Consider the following 14125-nt stretch of genomic DNA (forward strand, 5'->3'; position numbering starts at 1 on the left):
ACTCTGTATCTAACGACGTGCTGTACCTGCCCTGGGAGTGTTTGATGGGGACAGTGCAGAGGGAGCTTTACTCTGGATCTAACCCCGTGCTGTACCTGTCCTGGGAGTGTTTGATGGGGACAGTGTAGAGGGAGCTTTACTCTGTATCTAACCCCGTGCTGTACCTGCCCTGGGAGAGTTTGATGGGGACAGTGTAGAGGGAGCTTTACTCTGTGTCTAACCCCATGCTGTACCTGTCCTGGGAGTGTTTGATGGGGACAGTGAATAGGGAGCTTTACTCTGTATCTAACCCCGTGCTGTACCTGTCCTGGGAGTGTTTGATGGGGTCAGTGTAGAGGGAGCTTTACTCTGTATCTAACCCCGTGCTGTACCTGTCCTGGGAGTGTTTGATGGGGACAGTGTAGAGGGAGCTTTACTCTGTATCTAACCCCGTGCTGTACCTGTCCTGGGAGTGTTTGTTCGGGACAGTGTAGACGGAGCTTTACTCTGTATCTAACCCATGCTGTACCTGTCCTGGGAGTGATTGATGGGGACAGTGTAGAGGGAGCTTTACTCTGTATCTAACCCCGTGCTGTTCCTGTCCTGGGGGTGTTTGATGGGGACAGTGTAGAGGGAGCTTTACTCTGTATCTAACCCCGTGCTGTACCTGTCCTGGGAGTGTTTGATGGGGACAGTGTTGAGGGAGCTTTACTCTGTGTCTAACCCCGTGCTGTACCTGTCCTGGGAGTGTTTGATGGGGACAGTGTAGACGGAGCTTTACTCTGTATCTAACCCATGCTGTACCTGTCCTGGGAGTGATTGATGGGGACAGTGTAGAGGGAGGTTTGGTCATTTTTGCGGCCAATGTCGGAGCTGAAATTAAAAGAGGAAGGTGTTGGTTTCTGTGGATGTGTGAATCTTTTTTATTCTCTCACAATCTGCTCTGCGCAGTGAGTTTCGTGCTCGTCATTCTTGACAGTGTGAGTCCGGCTGTGGAATCTGCTGTTGGTCCTCACGTGCAACCCAGATTTCCTGGGATTGTTTGTGGAATTGTTTAATATTATGGTAAGCCATTGCCACATTTTCTGTTTTATGCGGGCCGAATGATTTTGTCAGGGTTGGTGGGTGGGGTATTTAGATCTCAGCAATCTGGACACTGCAACGCCAGGACCTCATCTACTTCACCCTGTGAACTTTTGTCTGCATTTCGGTGTGAGTCAGAGTGTGCCTTAATTTTCCTCGGATCAGCTCAGCCCCATCCTCAACACCCCCACATCCTGGAGTCACATCGGGGATATGGGTGGCAGTGACCAAATCGGTTAAACCGGTTGGTGAAACAGACAGCGAGAGAGAGAGAGAGACAGAGACAGAGAGAAACAGAGAGAGAGACAGAGAGAGAGACAGAGACAGAGAGAAACAGAGAGAGAGACAGAGAGAGAGACAGAGACAGAGAGAAACAGAGAGAGAGATACAGAGAGAGAGACAGAGACAGAGAGAAACAGAGAGAGATACAGAGAGAGAGAGAGACAGAGACAGAGAGAAACAGAGAGAGAGACAGATAGAAACAGAGAGAGACAGAGAGAGAGACAGAGAGAAACAGAGAGAGAGACAGAGATTGAGAAACAGAGAGAGAGACGGATAGACAGCGAGAGAGAGAGAAAGACAGAGACAGAGACACAGAGACAGAGAGTGACAGAGAGACAGACGGAGAGAGACAGACAGAGAGAGACAGACAGAGACAGAGAGATACACAGAGAGAGAGAGAGACAGACAGAGAGAGAGAGACAGACAGAGAGAGAGAAACAGAGAGAGACAGACAGACAGAGACAGAGAGAGAGACAGACAGAGAGAGAGAAAGACAGAGACAGAGACAGAGAGACAGAGAGAGACAGACAGACGGAGAGAGACAGACAGAGAGAGACACAGACAGAGACAGAGAGAGAGAAAGACAGAGACAGAGAGACAGAGAGAGAGAGACAGACGGAGAGAGACAGACAGAGACAGAGAGAGAGACAGAGAAACACAGAGACAGATGGGGAGAGAGACAGAGAGACACACACACAGAGATACACAGAAAGAGACACAGAAAGGGAAAGCCAGAGACAGAGAGAGAGAGAGACAGACAGTGAGACAGAAAAGGCGGAAGAGAGGTTTATGGAAGAGAGGAATTCTACAAACTGCGCCCCCCCCCCCTCCCGGTTGCTGAAGGCACGTCGGGTGGAGCGACAGGAATTAGGGGATACTCGAGAGGCCGGAATTGGAGGAACGCAGAGATCTCGGAAGGTTGTCGGAGATGATTGAGATAGAGAGGGTTGTCGGGGCTGGAGGAGATTACAGAGATAGGGAGGGTTGTAGGGGCTGGAGGAGGTTACAGAGATTGGGAGGGTTTAGGACATTACAGAGATAGGGAGGTTTGTAGTGGTGGAGACGGTTACAGAGGTAGGGAGGGTTGTAGGGGCTAGATGAGATTACAGAGATAGGGATGGTTGTAGGGGCTGGAGGAGGTTACAGCGATAGGGAGGGTTATAGGGGCTGGAGGAGGTTGCAGAGATAGGGAGGTTTGTAGTGGAGGAGACGGTTACAGAGACAGGGAGGGTTGTCGGGGCTGGAGGAGTTACAGAGATTGGGAGGGTTTAGGACATTACAGAGATAGGGAGGTTTGTAGTGGTGGAGACGGTTACAGAGATAGGGAGGGTTGTAGGGGCTGGAGGAGGTTACAGAGATAGGGAGGGTTGTTGGGGCTGGAGGAGGTTACAGAGATAGGGAGGGTTGTAGGGGCTGGAGGAGGTTACAGAGATAGGGAGAGTTGCAGGGGCTGGGGGAGGTACAGGGGTAGGGAGGGTTGCAGGATCTGGAGGAGGTACAGAGATAGGGAGGGTTGTAGGGGCTGGGGGAGGTACAGGGATAGGAAGGGTTGTAGAATCTGGAGGAAGTACAGGGTAGTGAGGGTTGTAGGGGCTGGGGGAGGTACAGGGGTAGGGAGGGTTGTAGGTTCTGGAGGAGGTACAGCGATAGGGAGGGTTGTAGGGGCTGGAGGACGTACAGAGATAGGGAGGGTTGTAGGATCTGGAGGTTACAGTGTAGGGAGGGTTTTAGGGGCTGGGAGAGGTACAGGGGTAGGGAGGGTTGTAGGGGCTGGGGGAGGTACAGGGGTAGGGAGGGCTGTAGGGGCTGGGGGAGGTACAGGGGTAGGGAGGGTTGTAAGATCTGGAGGAGGTACAGGGGTAGGAGGATTGTAGGGGCTGGAGCACATACAGGAATAGGGAGGGTTGTAGGATCTGGAGGAGGTTACAGGGGTAGGGAGGTTTGTCGAGGCTGGGGGAGGTTTAGGGGTAGGGAGGACTGTAGGGGCTGGGCGAGGTTTTGGGGTAGGGAGGGTTGTAGGGGCTGGAGGAGGTTACAGAGATAGGGAGGGTTGTAGGAGCTGGGGAGGTACAGAGATAGGGAGGGTTTTAGGGGCTGGGGGAGGTACAGGCGTAGGTAGGGTTGTAGGGGCTGGAGGACGTACAGGGATAGGGAGGGTTGTAGGATCTGGAGGAGGTTACACGGGTAGGGAGGGTTGTAGGGGCTGGGGGAGGTACAGGGGTAGGGAGGGTTGTAGGGGCTGGGGGAGTTATAGGGGTAGGGAAGGTTCTAGGGGCTGGGGGAAGTATAGGGATAGGGAGGGTTGTAGGGACTGCGGGAGGTATAAGGGTAGGGAGGGTTGTAGGGGTGGAGGAGGTGTAGGGGTAGGGAGGGTTGTAGGGGCTGGGGGAGGTACAGGGGTAGGTAGGGTTGTAGGGGCTGGAGGAGGTTACAGGGGTAGGGTGGGTTGTAGGGGCTAGGGGAGGTACAGAGATAGGGAGGGTTGTAGGGCTGGGAGAGGTTACAGAGATAGGGAGGGTTGTAGGGCTGGAGAAGGTACAGAGATAGGAAGGGTTGTAGGTTCTGGAGTAGGTACAGAGATAGGGATGGTTGTAGGGGTTGGAGGAGGTTACAGAGATAGGAAGGGTTGTAGGGCTGGAGGAGGTTACAGAGATAGGGAGGGTTGTAGGGGCTGGGGGAGGTTACAGAGATAGGGAGGATTGCAGGGCTCGAGCAGGTTACAGAGATAGGGAGGGTTGTAGGTTCTGGAGGAGGTACAGGGCTAGGGAGGGTTGTAGGGGCTGGGGGAGGTACAGGGGTAGGGAGGGTTGTAGGGGCTGGAGGAGGTTACAGCGATAGGGAGGGTTGTAGGGACTGGGGAGGTACAGGGGTAGGGAGGGTTGTAGGGGCTGGGGGACGTTACAGAGATAGGGAGGGTTATAGGGGCTGGGGGAGGTTACAGAGATAGGGAGGGTTGTAGGGGCTGGAGGAGGTTACAGAGATAGGGAGGGTTATAGGGGCTGGGGGAGGTTACAGAGATAGGGAGCGTTGTAGGGGCTGGGGGAGGTACAGGGGTAGGGAGGGTTGAAGAACGCGAGGTGATCTACTTGAATCATCAGATTCTATGGGGGGGGTTTAATGCTGAGAGGATGTTTCCCCCTCGTGGGGGTAATCCAGGACGGGGGTGGGGGTGGGGGGGGCAGGGGGCACAGTGTGAAAATAAGGGGGGTCTCCCGTTGAAGACGGAAATGAGGAGAAATTTCATCTCTCAAAGGGGGGAGGGGGTCAGTCTGTGGAATTCACCCCCCCCCCCCTCCAGACAGCAGCGGGGGTCTGCGGCTCGTTGAATATATTCAAGGCCGAGTTACAGATTTCTGATCGACGAGGGGTGTCGGGGGGTATGGCGGGGGTGGGGGGCCTGGCGGGCGGGGGGGTGGACATGCCAGCAGGAAGGTGAACTCGACACCCGATCAGGGCAAATAGCAGGGGGGCAGCAGGATTGGTGGGGCCGACCGGCCTGATGTTGGTTCATTCAGATCTCACATTCCTTCCAAATCTGCGAGAGGGAAGTTCGAGGTGGTTCACTTCAGACTTCCTGATTTTTACCAGACGTCTCGGATATCCCCCGCACTCCAGGTGTTCATCATTTGAGGCTTCTTTTTGTGGCCCTCCCTCTGAAAATAAAAGTTAACAGGCCAGGGAACGGATGTTTGCTGAGCGATCCCCATCGAGCTGAGCCTTCCTTTGTGGTGAAACCGTCAAACAACATTCATGGCATCACGCCAAGATGTTATTTCCCCCCCCCCCCCCCGCCCCCCGCCCCACCTAACCCCGCGGGGTACTGGGTTAAAATCCCGTTTGCAGGAATTCTCCCATTCGCCAGAGCCCACCCCCACGTCCACACGACCCGAGTTCAAATGGGAATCCATTTTGGTCCCAAGATCTTGTGCGGCCAACCTCGCTCGGAAGGCTTCAGATTGAGCCCCACTGCGCAGACTCTCCGCCCGGCCTGGGTGCTGTGGGAGCGCCGCACTGTCGGAGGGTCAGTACTGAGGGAGCGCCGCACTGTCGGAGGGTCAGTGCTGAGGGAGCGCCGCACTGTCGGAGGGTCAGTGCTGAGGGAGCGCCGCACTGTCGGAGGGTCAGTACTGAGGGAGCGCCGCACTGTCGGAGGGTCAGTGCTGAGGGAGCGCCGCACTGTCGGAGGGTCAGTGCTGAGGGAGCGCCGCACTGTCGGAGGGTCAGTGCTGAGGGAGCGCCGCACTGTCGGAGGGTCAGTGCTGAGGGAGCGCCGCACTGTCGGAGGATCAGTGCTGAGGGAGCGCCGCACTGTCGGAGGGTCAGTGCTGAGGGAGCGCCGCACTGTCGGAGGGTCAGTACTGAGGGAGCGCCGCACTGTCGGAGAGTCAGTGCTGAGGGAGTGCCGCACTGCCGGAGGGTCAGTGCTGAGGAAGCGCCGCACTGTCGGAGGGTCAGTGCTGAGGGAGCGCCGCACTGTCGGAGGGTCAGTACTGAGGGAGTGCCGCACTGTCGGTGGGTCAGTGCTGAGGGAGCGCCGCACTGTCGGACAGTCAGTGCTGAGGGAGCGCCGCACTGTCAGAGGGTCAGTGCTGAGGGAGCGCCGCACTGTCGGACAGTCAGTGCTGAGGGAGCGCCGCACTGTCGGAGGGTCAGTGCTGAGGGAGCACCGCACTATCGGAGGGTCAGTGCTGAGGGAGCGCCGCACTGTCGGAGGGTCAGTGCTGAGGGAGCGCCGCACTGTCGGAGGGTCAGTGCTGAGGGAGCACCGCACTATCGGAGGGTCAGTGCTGAGGGAGCGCCGCACTGTCGGAGGGTCAGTGCTGCGGGAGCGCCACAATGTCGGAGGGTCAGTTCTGAGGGAGCGCCGCACTGTAGGAGGGTCAGTGCTGAGGGAGCGCCGCACTGTGGGAGGGTCAGTGCTGAGGGAGCGCCGCACTGTCGGAGTGTCAGTGCTGAGGGAGCACCACACTGTTGGACGGTCAGTACTGAGGGAGCGCCGCACTGTCGGAGGGTCAGTACTGAGGGAGCGCCGCACTGTCGGAGGGTCAGTGCTGAGGGAGCACCGCATGTTCAGAGGGTCAGTGCTGAGGGAGCACTGCACTTTCAGAGGGTCAGTGCTGAGGGAGCGCCGCACTGTCGGAGGGTCAGTGTTGAGGGAGCACCGCACTGTCAGAGGGTCAGTAGTGAGGGAGCACCGCACTGTCGGAGGGTCAGTACTGAGGGAGCGCCGCGCTGTCAGAGGGTCAGTACTGAGGGAGCGCCGCACTGTCGCAGGGTCAGTACTGAGGGAGAGCCGCACTGTCGGAGGGTCAGTGCTGAGGTAGCGCCGCACTGTCGGAGGGTCAGTGCTGAGGGAGCGCTGCACTGTCGGAGGGTCAGTGCTGAGGGAGGACAGTACTGTCGGATGGGCAGTACTGAGGGAGCGGTGCACTGTCGGAGGGTCAGTACTCAGGGAGCGCCGCGCTGTCAGAGAGTCAGTGTTGAGGGAGCGCCGCACTGTCGGAGGGTCAGTGCTGAGGGGGTGCCGCACTGTCGGAGGGTCAGTGCTGAGGGAGTGGCGCACTGTCGGAGGGTCAATGCTGAGGGAGTGCCGCACTGTCGGAGGGTCAGTGCTGAGGGAGTGCCGCACTGTCTGAGGGTCAGTACTGAGGGAGCGCCGCGCTGTCGGAGGGTCAGTACTGAGGGAGCACCGCACTGTCGGAGGGTCAGTACTGAGGGAGTACTGCACTGTCAGAGGGTCAGTGCTGAAGGAGCGCCGCACTATCAGAGGGTCAGTACTGAGGGGGCGCCGAACTGTCAGAGGGTCAGTACTGAGGGGGCGCCGCACTGTGGGAGGGTCAGTACTGAGGGAGCGCCGCACTGTCGGAGGGTCAGTGCTGAGGGAGCGCTGCACTGTCAGAGGGTCAGTACTGAGGGAGCACCGCACTGTCAGAGGGTCAGTGCTGAGGGAGCGCTGCACTGTCAGAGGGTCAGTACTGAGGGAGCACCGCACTGTCAGAGGGTCAGTACTGAGGGAGCACCGCACTGTCGGAGGGTCAGTGCTGAAGGAGCGCCGCACTATCAGAGGGTCAGTACTGAGGGGGCGCCGCGCTGTCGGATGGTCATCTTTCGGGATGAGTCATGAAGTCTAGGTCCCCCCACCCCCCTGCCCCCCCGTCCCCGTGCCCTCTCAGGCGATGGAAGGTATTCCACATCCAATATCGGATGCAGAGTGCTGGAGAGGTGGCGGGGGCTGGGGTGAGCAACGGGGAGGAGTGAGCTCCACCTTCCACTCCCTCACCTTCACCACCCCATGCCCACCCTCCCTCCCCCACATTGTCCTGGGGTCAATTTCTATCCCCAACCAAAAAGGCAGGGGGAAGGGAATTGTGAGACACTCTCCCCTCTCTAACCTAAGATGGCCGCTCTCATATTTGGTCAACTGTTGTTCTTTCAGGCTACGTTGGATTTCGAACTTGAATCGTTTTATTTTGAGTTTGACAATTGGACCTACAATGGGAGCTGGAATTATTCTTACTCCGACTTTGATGACGAGTGGAAAGATGAATCACAATTGACTCCGCCAGCCATCTTGGCCATCGCGATCTACGTCATCACCTTCCTCGTGGGCACCCCTGGCAACGCTGCCGTCATTTGGGTGACAGGCTGCAAGATGAAGCGGACGGTCAACTCTGTGTGGTTCCTCAACCTGGCGGTGGCCGACCTGGCCTATTGCTGCTCGCTACCCTTCCAGATCGCCAACATCGTCACGCGCAACCGCTGGCCCACCGACGTCCTGCTCTGCAAGCTCATCCCCTCGGCCATCGTCCTCAACATGGCGGCCAGCGTCTTCCTACTGAGTGCCGTCAGCGTCGACCGATGCCTGGCCATCACCCGGCCCATCTGGTCTCAGCGCTGGCGGACGGTGCAGGCGGCGCGTGTGGCCTGTGCCGGGGCCTGGCTCCTGGCCCTCCTCATGTGCCTGCCCACCCTGCTGCACCGCAGCATCCTGAAGTACCCGGGTTGGGGCCTGTCCTACTGCTCGCACAACTACAGTCAGGCCCCCTTCGGCCAGAGGACCAAGCAGGTGGTGGAGGTCAGCCGGGTCCTGGTAGTTTTCGCCCTCCCCTTCCTGCTGATGGCGGCCTGCTACCTCCTGATCGGCCTCAAGGTGCGGCGCGCCCGTTTCGCCAAGTCCCACAAGCCCATCCACCTGATCGTGGTGGTGGTGGTCGCCTTCTTCGTCTGCTGGCTGCCCTACCACGTCTTCGGCCTGCTGCAGGCCTTCAGCTCCCACTCCGTGGCCCTGTCCTGGGATTCCGCGGCGGTGGGCCTGGCCTCCATCAACAGCGCCCTCAACCCCATCCTCTACGTCTTCATGGGCCGCGACTTTCGCCAGCGCTTCAGGCGCTCGCTGGCCAGCTCCCTCCGCTTCGCCTTCAGCGAGGACCTGACACAGTCGGTCACCAGCTCCCGGTTAAAGTCCCGAACCAGCATTGAGAATAATGTTTGATTGTGTTAATTCAAGCTTGCTGCTGCGCTGCCTTTAATGGTGTATTATTAACCTGTGAGTGAATTATTTAACCGACCACACTGATGTTGCATCACCATTATTATTCTGACCTCACTCAACAACACAGTAAGCTGAACGCTCCTGTTAATACGCAATAGATTCATTATTGAGGAAGAACCCGAAAAGAGAGACAATGTAAAATGAAGGGTACGATTCTGAAGACGTGCAGGGCGGGGGAGACCTCTTATAATACATAGCAATAAATAAAATTAAACTAATGAGAGGGGGGTGACTGTTACAAAAAGCTAAATTTCAAAGGCAGCATAACTAATTGGATTGGATTTGCTTATTGTCACGTGTACCGAGGGACAGTGAAAAGTATTTTTCTGCGAGCAGCTCAACAGATCATTAAGTACATGGGAAGAAAAGGGAATAAAAGAAAATACATAATAGGGCAACACAATATATGCAATGTAACTACATAAGCACTGGCATCGGGTGAAGCATACAGGGTGTAGTGATAATGAGGTCAGTCCATAAGAGGGTCATTTAGGAGCCTGGTGACAGCGGGGAAGAAGCTGTTTTTGAGTCTGTTCGTGCGTGTTCTCAGACTTCTGTATCTCCTGCCCGATGGAAGAAGTTGGAAGAGTGAGTAAGCCGGGTGGGAGGGGTCTTTGATGATGCTGCCCATTTTCCCCAGGCAGCGGGAGGTGTAGATGGAGTCAATGGATGGGAGGCGGGTTCGTGTGATGGACTGGGCGGTGTTCACGGCTCTCTGAAGTTTCTTGCGGTCCTGGGCCGAGCAGTTGCCGTACCAGGCTGTGATGCAGCCCGATAGGATGCTTTCTATGGTGCATCTGTAAAAGTTGGTAAGGGTTAATGTGGACATGCCGAATTTCCTTAGTTTCCTGAGGAAGTATAGGCGCTCCTGTGCTTTCTTGGTGGTATCGACGACGTGGGTGGACCAGGACAGATTTTTGGAGATGTGCACCCCTAGGAATTTGAAACTGCTAACCATCGCCACCTCGGCCCCGTTGATGCTGACAGGGGTGTGGACAGTACTTTGCTTCCTGAAGTCAATGACCAGCTCTTTAGTTTTGCTGGCATTGAGGGAGAGATTGTCGTCGCTGCACCACTCCACTAGGTTCTCTATCTCCCGCCTGTATTCTGACTCATCGTTATTCGAGATCCGGCCCACTATGGTCGTGTCGTCAGCAAACTTGTAGATAATTAGACTGAAATGTAATTATCGGTGGCGATGATGAGTTTGCAGGCCCAGTGGTGTCCACGGGGTAGGGTAGGATATCGGTTAACAAGTACAGCAGGACAGGCTGAGAGAGTAATCAATAAAGACACAGTATTCTGGGCTTTATTAACAGGGACGCAGTGTTATGCTGAACTTGTATAAAACACCAGCTCAGCCCCACACGTCCAGTTGGGGGCCCACACTTTAGGAATTGTGTGAAGGCTTTACAGAGAGAGAGGCAGAAAGAGAGAGAGGCAGAGTCAGAGAGGGAGAGAGAGAGGCAGAGAGAGAGGTGGGGAGAGAGAACGGCAGAAAGAGAGACAGAGAGAGAGCCGGGGAGAGAGAGGCATAAAGAGAGAGAGGCAGAGAGAGAGAGGCCGAGAGAGAGGCACAGGGAGACACAGAGAGGCGGAGCGAGAGAGGTGATGCACGATCGATTGCACAAAGACTAAAGTTGGGTACAACTGTGGCTTTATTACAGTCAGATGCGAGGCCTCCTGCTGCAGCTGGCGAAATGGCAGGGCACTGGAGGTCATGCATATTTATACAGTTCTCCGTGGGCGGAGCCAGCCGGCAGGAGCTACCGGCGAACCTGTAGTGCAGGTCCTACCTTACATCTCCTATTACAGCGGTTCACCACATTCACCCCCTGTTAAAAATGAGTCCTGCGTGAGTGACGTGAAACTATATACAATTAGTGCAATTATGTACAGTGGTCGGGAAAGAAAAGTTCATGTTGACGGTCCGGAGTCCGTCAAAGGTTCAGCCGGTCCAGTGCTTTGGTGCTTCGTTGGGAGCGGCGTAACGGTGGCGGCGAAGTCGGTGCTGGCGGTGGTGGAGGTGGCACTGATGGCGGTGGTGGAGGTGGCACCAATAGCGGTGGTGGCCCACAAGTGGGGCAGAGAGAGAATCAGAGAGACAGATGCAGAGAGAGAGCGAGAGAGAGAGAGAGAGGCAGAGAGAGAGAGAGGCGGGGAGAGAGAAAGGCAGAAAGAGAGGCAGAGAGAGAGAGAGAGGCAGAGAGAGAGCGAGAGAGAGAGCTGGGGAGAGAGAGAGAGAGAGAGAGGCAGAGAGAGAGAGAGAGAGAGAGCTGGGGAGAGAGAGAGAGAGAGGCAGAGAGAGAGAGAGAGAGAGAGGCAGAGAGAGAGCGAGAGAGAGGCGGGGAGAGAGAAAGGCAGAAAGAGAGGCAGAGAGAGAGAGAGAGGCAGAGAGAGAGCGAGAGAGAGAGCTGGGGAGAGAGAGAGAGAGAGAGAGAGGCAGAGAGAGAGCTGGGGAGAGAGAGAGAGAGAGAGGCAGAGAGAGAGAGAGAGAGAGGCACAGAGAGAGAGAGAGGGAGAGAGCCGGGGGGAGAGAGAGAGAGGCACAGAGAGAGAGGCACAGGGAGGGACAGAGAGGCGGAGAGAGAGAGGCAGAGAGAGAGAGAGAGAGAGGCAGAGAGAGAGCGAGAGAGAGAGGCGGGGAGAGAGAAAGGCAGAAAGAGAGGCAGAGAGAGAGAGAGAGGCAGAGAGAGCGAGAGAGAGAGCTGGGGAGAGAGAGAGAGAGGCAGAGAGAGAGAGAGAGAGGCAGAGAGAGAGCGAGAGAGAGAGCTGGGGAGAGAGAGAGAGGCAGAGAGAGAGGGGCAGAGAGAGAGCGAGAGAGAGAGCTGGGGAGAGAGAGAGAGAGAGAGGCAGAGAGAGAGAGAGAGAGAGGCACAGAGAGAGAGAGGGAGAGAGCCGGGGGGGGAGAGAGAGAGAGGCACAGAGAGAGAGGCACAGGGAGGGGCAGAGAGAGAGAGAGAGAGAGGCGGGGAGAGAGAAAGGCAGAAAGAGAGGCAGAGAGAGAGAGAGGCACAGAGAGAGAGGCACAGGGAGGGATAGAGAGGCGGAGAGAGAGAGGCAGAGAGAGTGGGGCAGAGAGAGAGAGACAGAGGCAGAGAGAGAGACAGAGTGAGGTGGAGAAAGGCAGAGACAGAGAGAAACAGGGAGCAGAGGGAGAGAGGCAGAGAGAGAGAGAGGTGGAGGGAGGGACAGAGAGGCGGAGAGAGAGAGGCAGAGAGAGTGGGGCAGAGAGAGAGAGACAGAGGCAGAGAGAGAGACAGAGTGAGGTGGAGAAAGGCAGAGACAGAGAGAAACAGGGAGCAGAGGGAGAGAGGGAGAGAGGCAGAGAGAGAGAGGGGTGGAGGGAGGGACAGAGAGGCGGAGAGAGAGAGGCAGAGAGAGTGGGGCAGAGAGAGAGAGACAGAGGCTGAGAGAGAGACAGAGTGAGGTGGAGAAAGGCAGAGACAGAGAGAAACAGGGAGCAGAGGGAGAGAGGCAGAGAGAGAGAGAGGTGGAGGGAGAGTGACAGAGAGGTGGAGTGAGGGAGCCAGAGGGAGAGAAACAGTGAGAGAAACAGAGAGAGAAGTGCAGAGAGAGAGGCGGAGAGAGAGAGGCGGAGAGAGAGAGAGGTGGGGAGAGAGTATGAGAGAGAGAGAGAGCGCGAGCGTGGAAAAGATTGACGAGGTCAGTTCCAGAGATGAAAGGGCTTCTACACCGTGGACAGATTGGGACTATTCACTTGGGAGAAGAGAAGGTCGAGAAGAGATTTGATCGAGGCTTGTGGGAGGGTCTGGGACAGAGCAGAGAGGGAGAAACTGTCCCCCTTGGCAGGAGGATCGGGGGGGGTGGGGGGAGGGGGGTTGACAGGGTGGATGCTGAGAGGATGCTTCCCCCTTTGCAGCAGCCTGGAGGTATCGTCGAGGAACGAAGGGACAGACAACCCTCCCGGTTAAGTTCAAGAAAGATCTGCAGGAGCAAGGGTACCAGCCCTCTGGCCCAGTGCCGTTGGCACTTGGCGTAGCCAGAGATCCAGCAGTGCGCTTGCAAACGTGTGCCTGGAATCCAGGGAGAAGGGATCTCGGAAGGTGGGACTGGAACCCCGCGAGGTGGTCCACTGTACCAGCCGTCCGAGCGGGAGCATCGGTAGGGGGAAGGATCGTCAAAGGCGGTGATTGGAAGCTCTCATGGGATAGGCAAAGTTCCAATGAGATTGGTGGATGCACAGGGTGGGGCTAACATCTGGATGGGCCCTTCAGAGATCCAGGGACTCAGTCTCGGCCGCCTCTGTCAATTACTCTCCTATGTCGTGTGACTACAGCTTGTCCGTCCATTAATTCCCGCGTGCCTTCGAATATACGATACATACTGTAAATCGCTTTATCTTTCTGAAGTTGTACAGTAAAGTTTATAATAGTGTGGTCAAAACTTGTGGTTTTCTTGTTGGTTTTATTTCATAATCCCCCTTCCCGTGCCTCCTGCACATTTTGGGTTCTGGCCAAGGATCCATCTTCCCTGCCCGCTCCCCGTTTCCTCAGTCCTAAATGATCGCTCCCCTTCCTTGTGTTAATGACCCCTCATCTCAAGCCACCCCCCCCCCCCGACACCTTACCCTGGGACTGTGCCCCCACTCCCATCCCCTCCGGATTTGATTCCCTGCCCAGCAGAGATAACATCTAAGAGGCCACCCTGTCAAACCCCCCCTCGCGGTCCTGTACGGTGTGACGGGATCATCCCTCAATCTTCCAAACTCGAGAGAGCGCAAACCCGATTTACCATTACGATCCCGGACCAGACCCCACCAGTGGGACTGTGCGGAAAGGACTCCTCGCCCAGGAGTGATCCCGAAATACAGATCTGAAAAATTAAAACAAACATTGGGCGGGGTTCTCCCCTACCCGGCGGGGTGGGCGGTCCCGGCGCCGAGGAGCGGCGTCAACCACTCCGGCGTGGGGCCGCCCGGAAGGAGCGGGACCCTCCGCCCCTTCAGGGGCTAGGCCGGCGGGGGTGGGGTTGGCGCCGTGCCAGCCGGCGTCAAAGGGCCTCCGCGGCCGATGCGAGTTGGCGCAAGCGCGGGAGCGCCAGCGTGTGTGCTGGCGTCATCCCAGCGCATGCGCGGGGGGGGGTCCACAGCAGCCGGTGCGGAGGGAAAGAGCGCCCCCACGGCACAGGCCCGCCCGCTGGGCCCCGATCGCGGGCCAGGCCGCCATGGGGGCAGATCCCTCCGCGCCCCCCCCCCCCCCCCACCCC

General features: G+C 57.0%; 1 protein-coding gene across 1 annotated transcript; it reads left to right on the forward strand.

Annotated features, from left to right (window-relative positions):
• The first annotated feature begins 971 nt into the window (after positions 1-971).
• On the forward strand, positions 972-8953 carry LOC140398918 (C3a anaphylatoxin chemotactic receptor-like). Its single transcript, XM_072487906.1, has 2 exons — positions 972-1044; positions 7781-8953. Exons 1-2 carry the CDS (start codon positions 1042-1044, stop codon positions 8834-8836), a joined length of 1059 nt encoding a protein of 352 aa, XP_072344007.1. The 5' UTR covers positions 972-1041; the 3' UTR covers positions 8837-8953.
• The last annotated feature ends 5172 nt before the right edge of the window (positions 8954-14125 follow it).

The sequence above is a fragment of the Scyliorhinus torazame genome, chromosome 22 (assembly GCF_047496885.1).
Source record: "Scyliorhinus torazame isolate Kashiwa2021f chromosome 22, sScyTor2.1, whole genome shotgun sequence".
NCBI classification, from domain to species: Eukaryota; Metazoa; Chordata; class Chondrichthyes; order Carcharhiniformes; family Scyliorhinidae; genus Scyliorhinus; species Scyliorhinus torazame.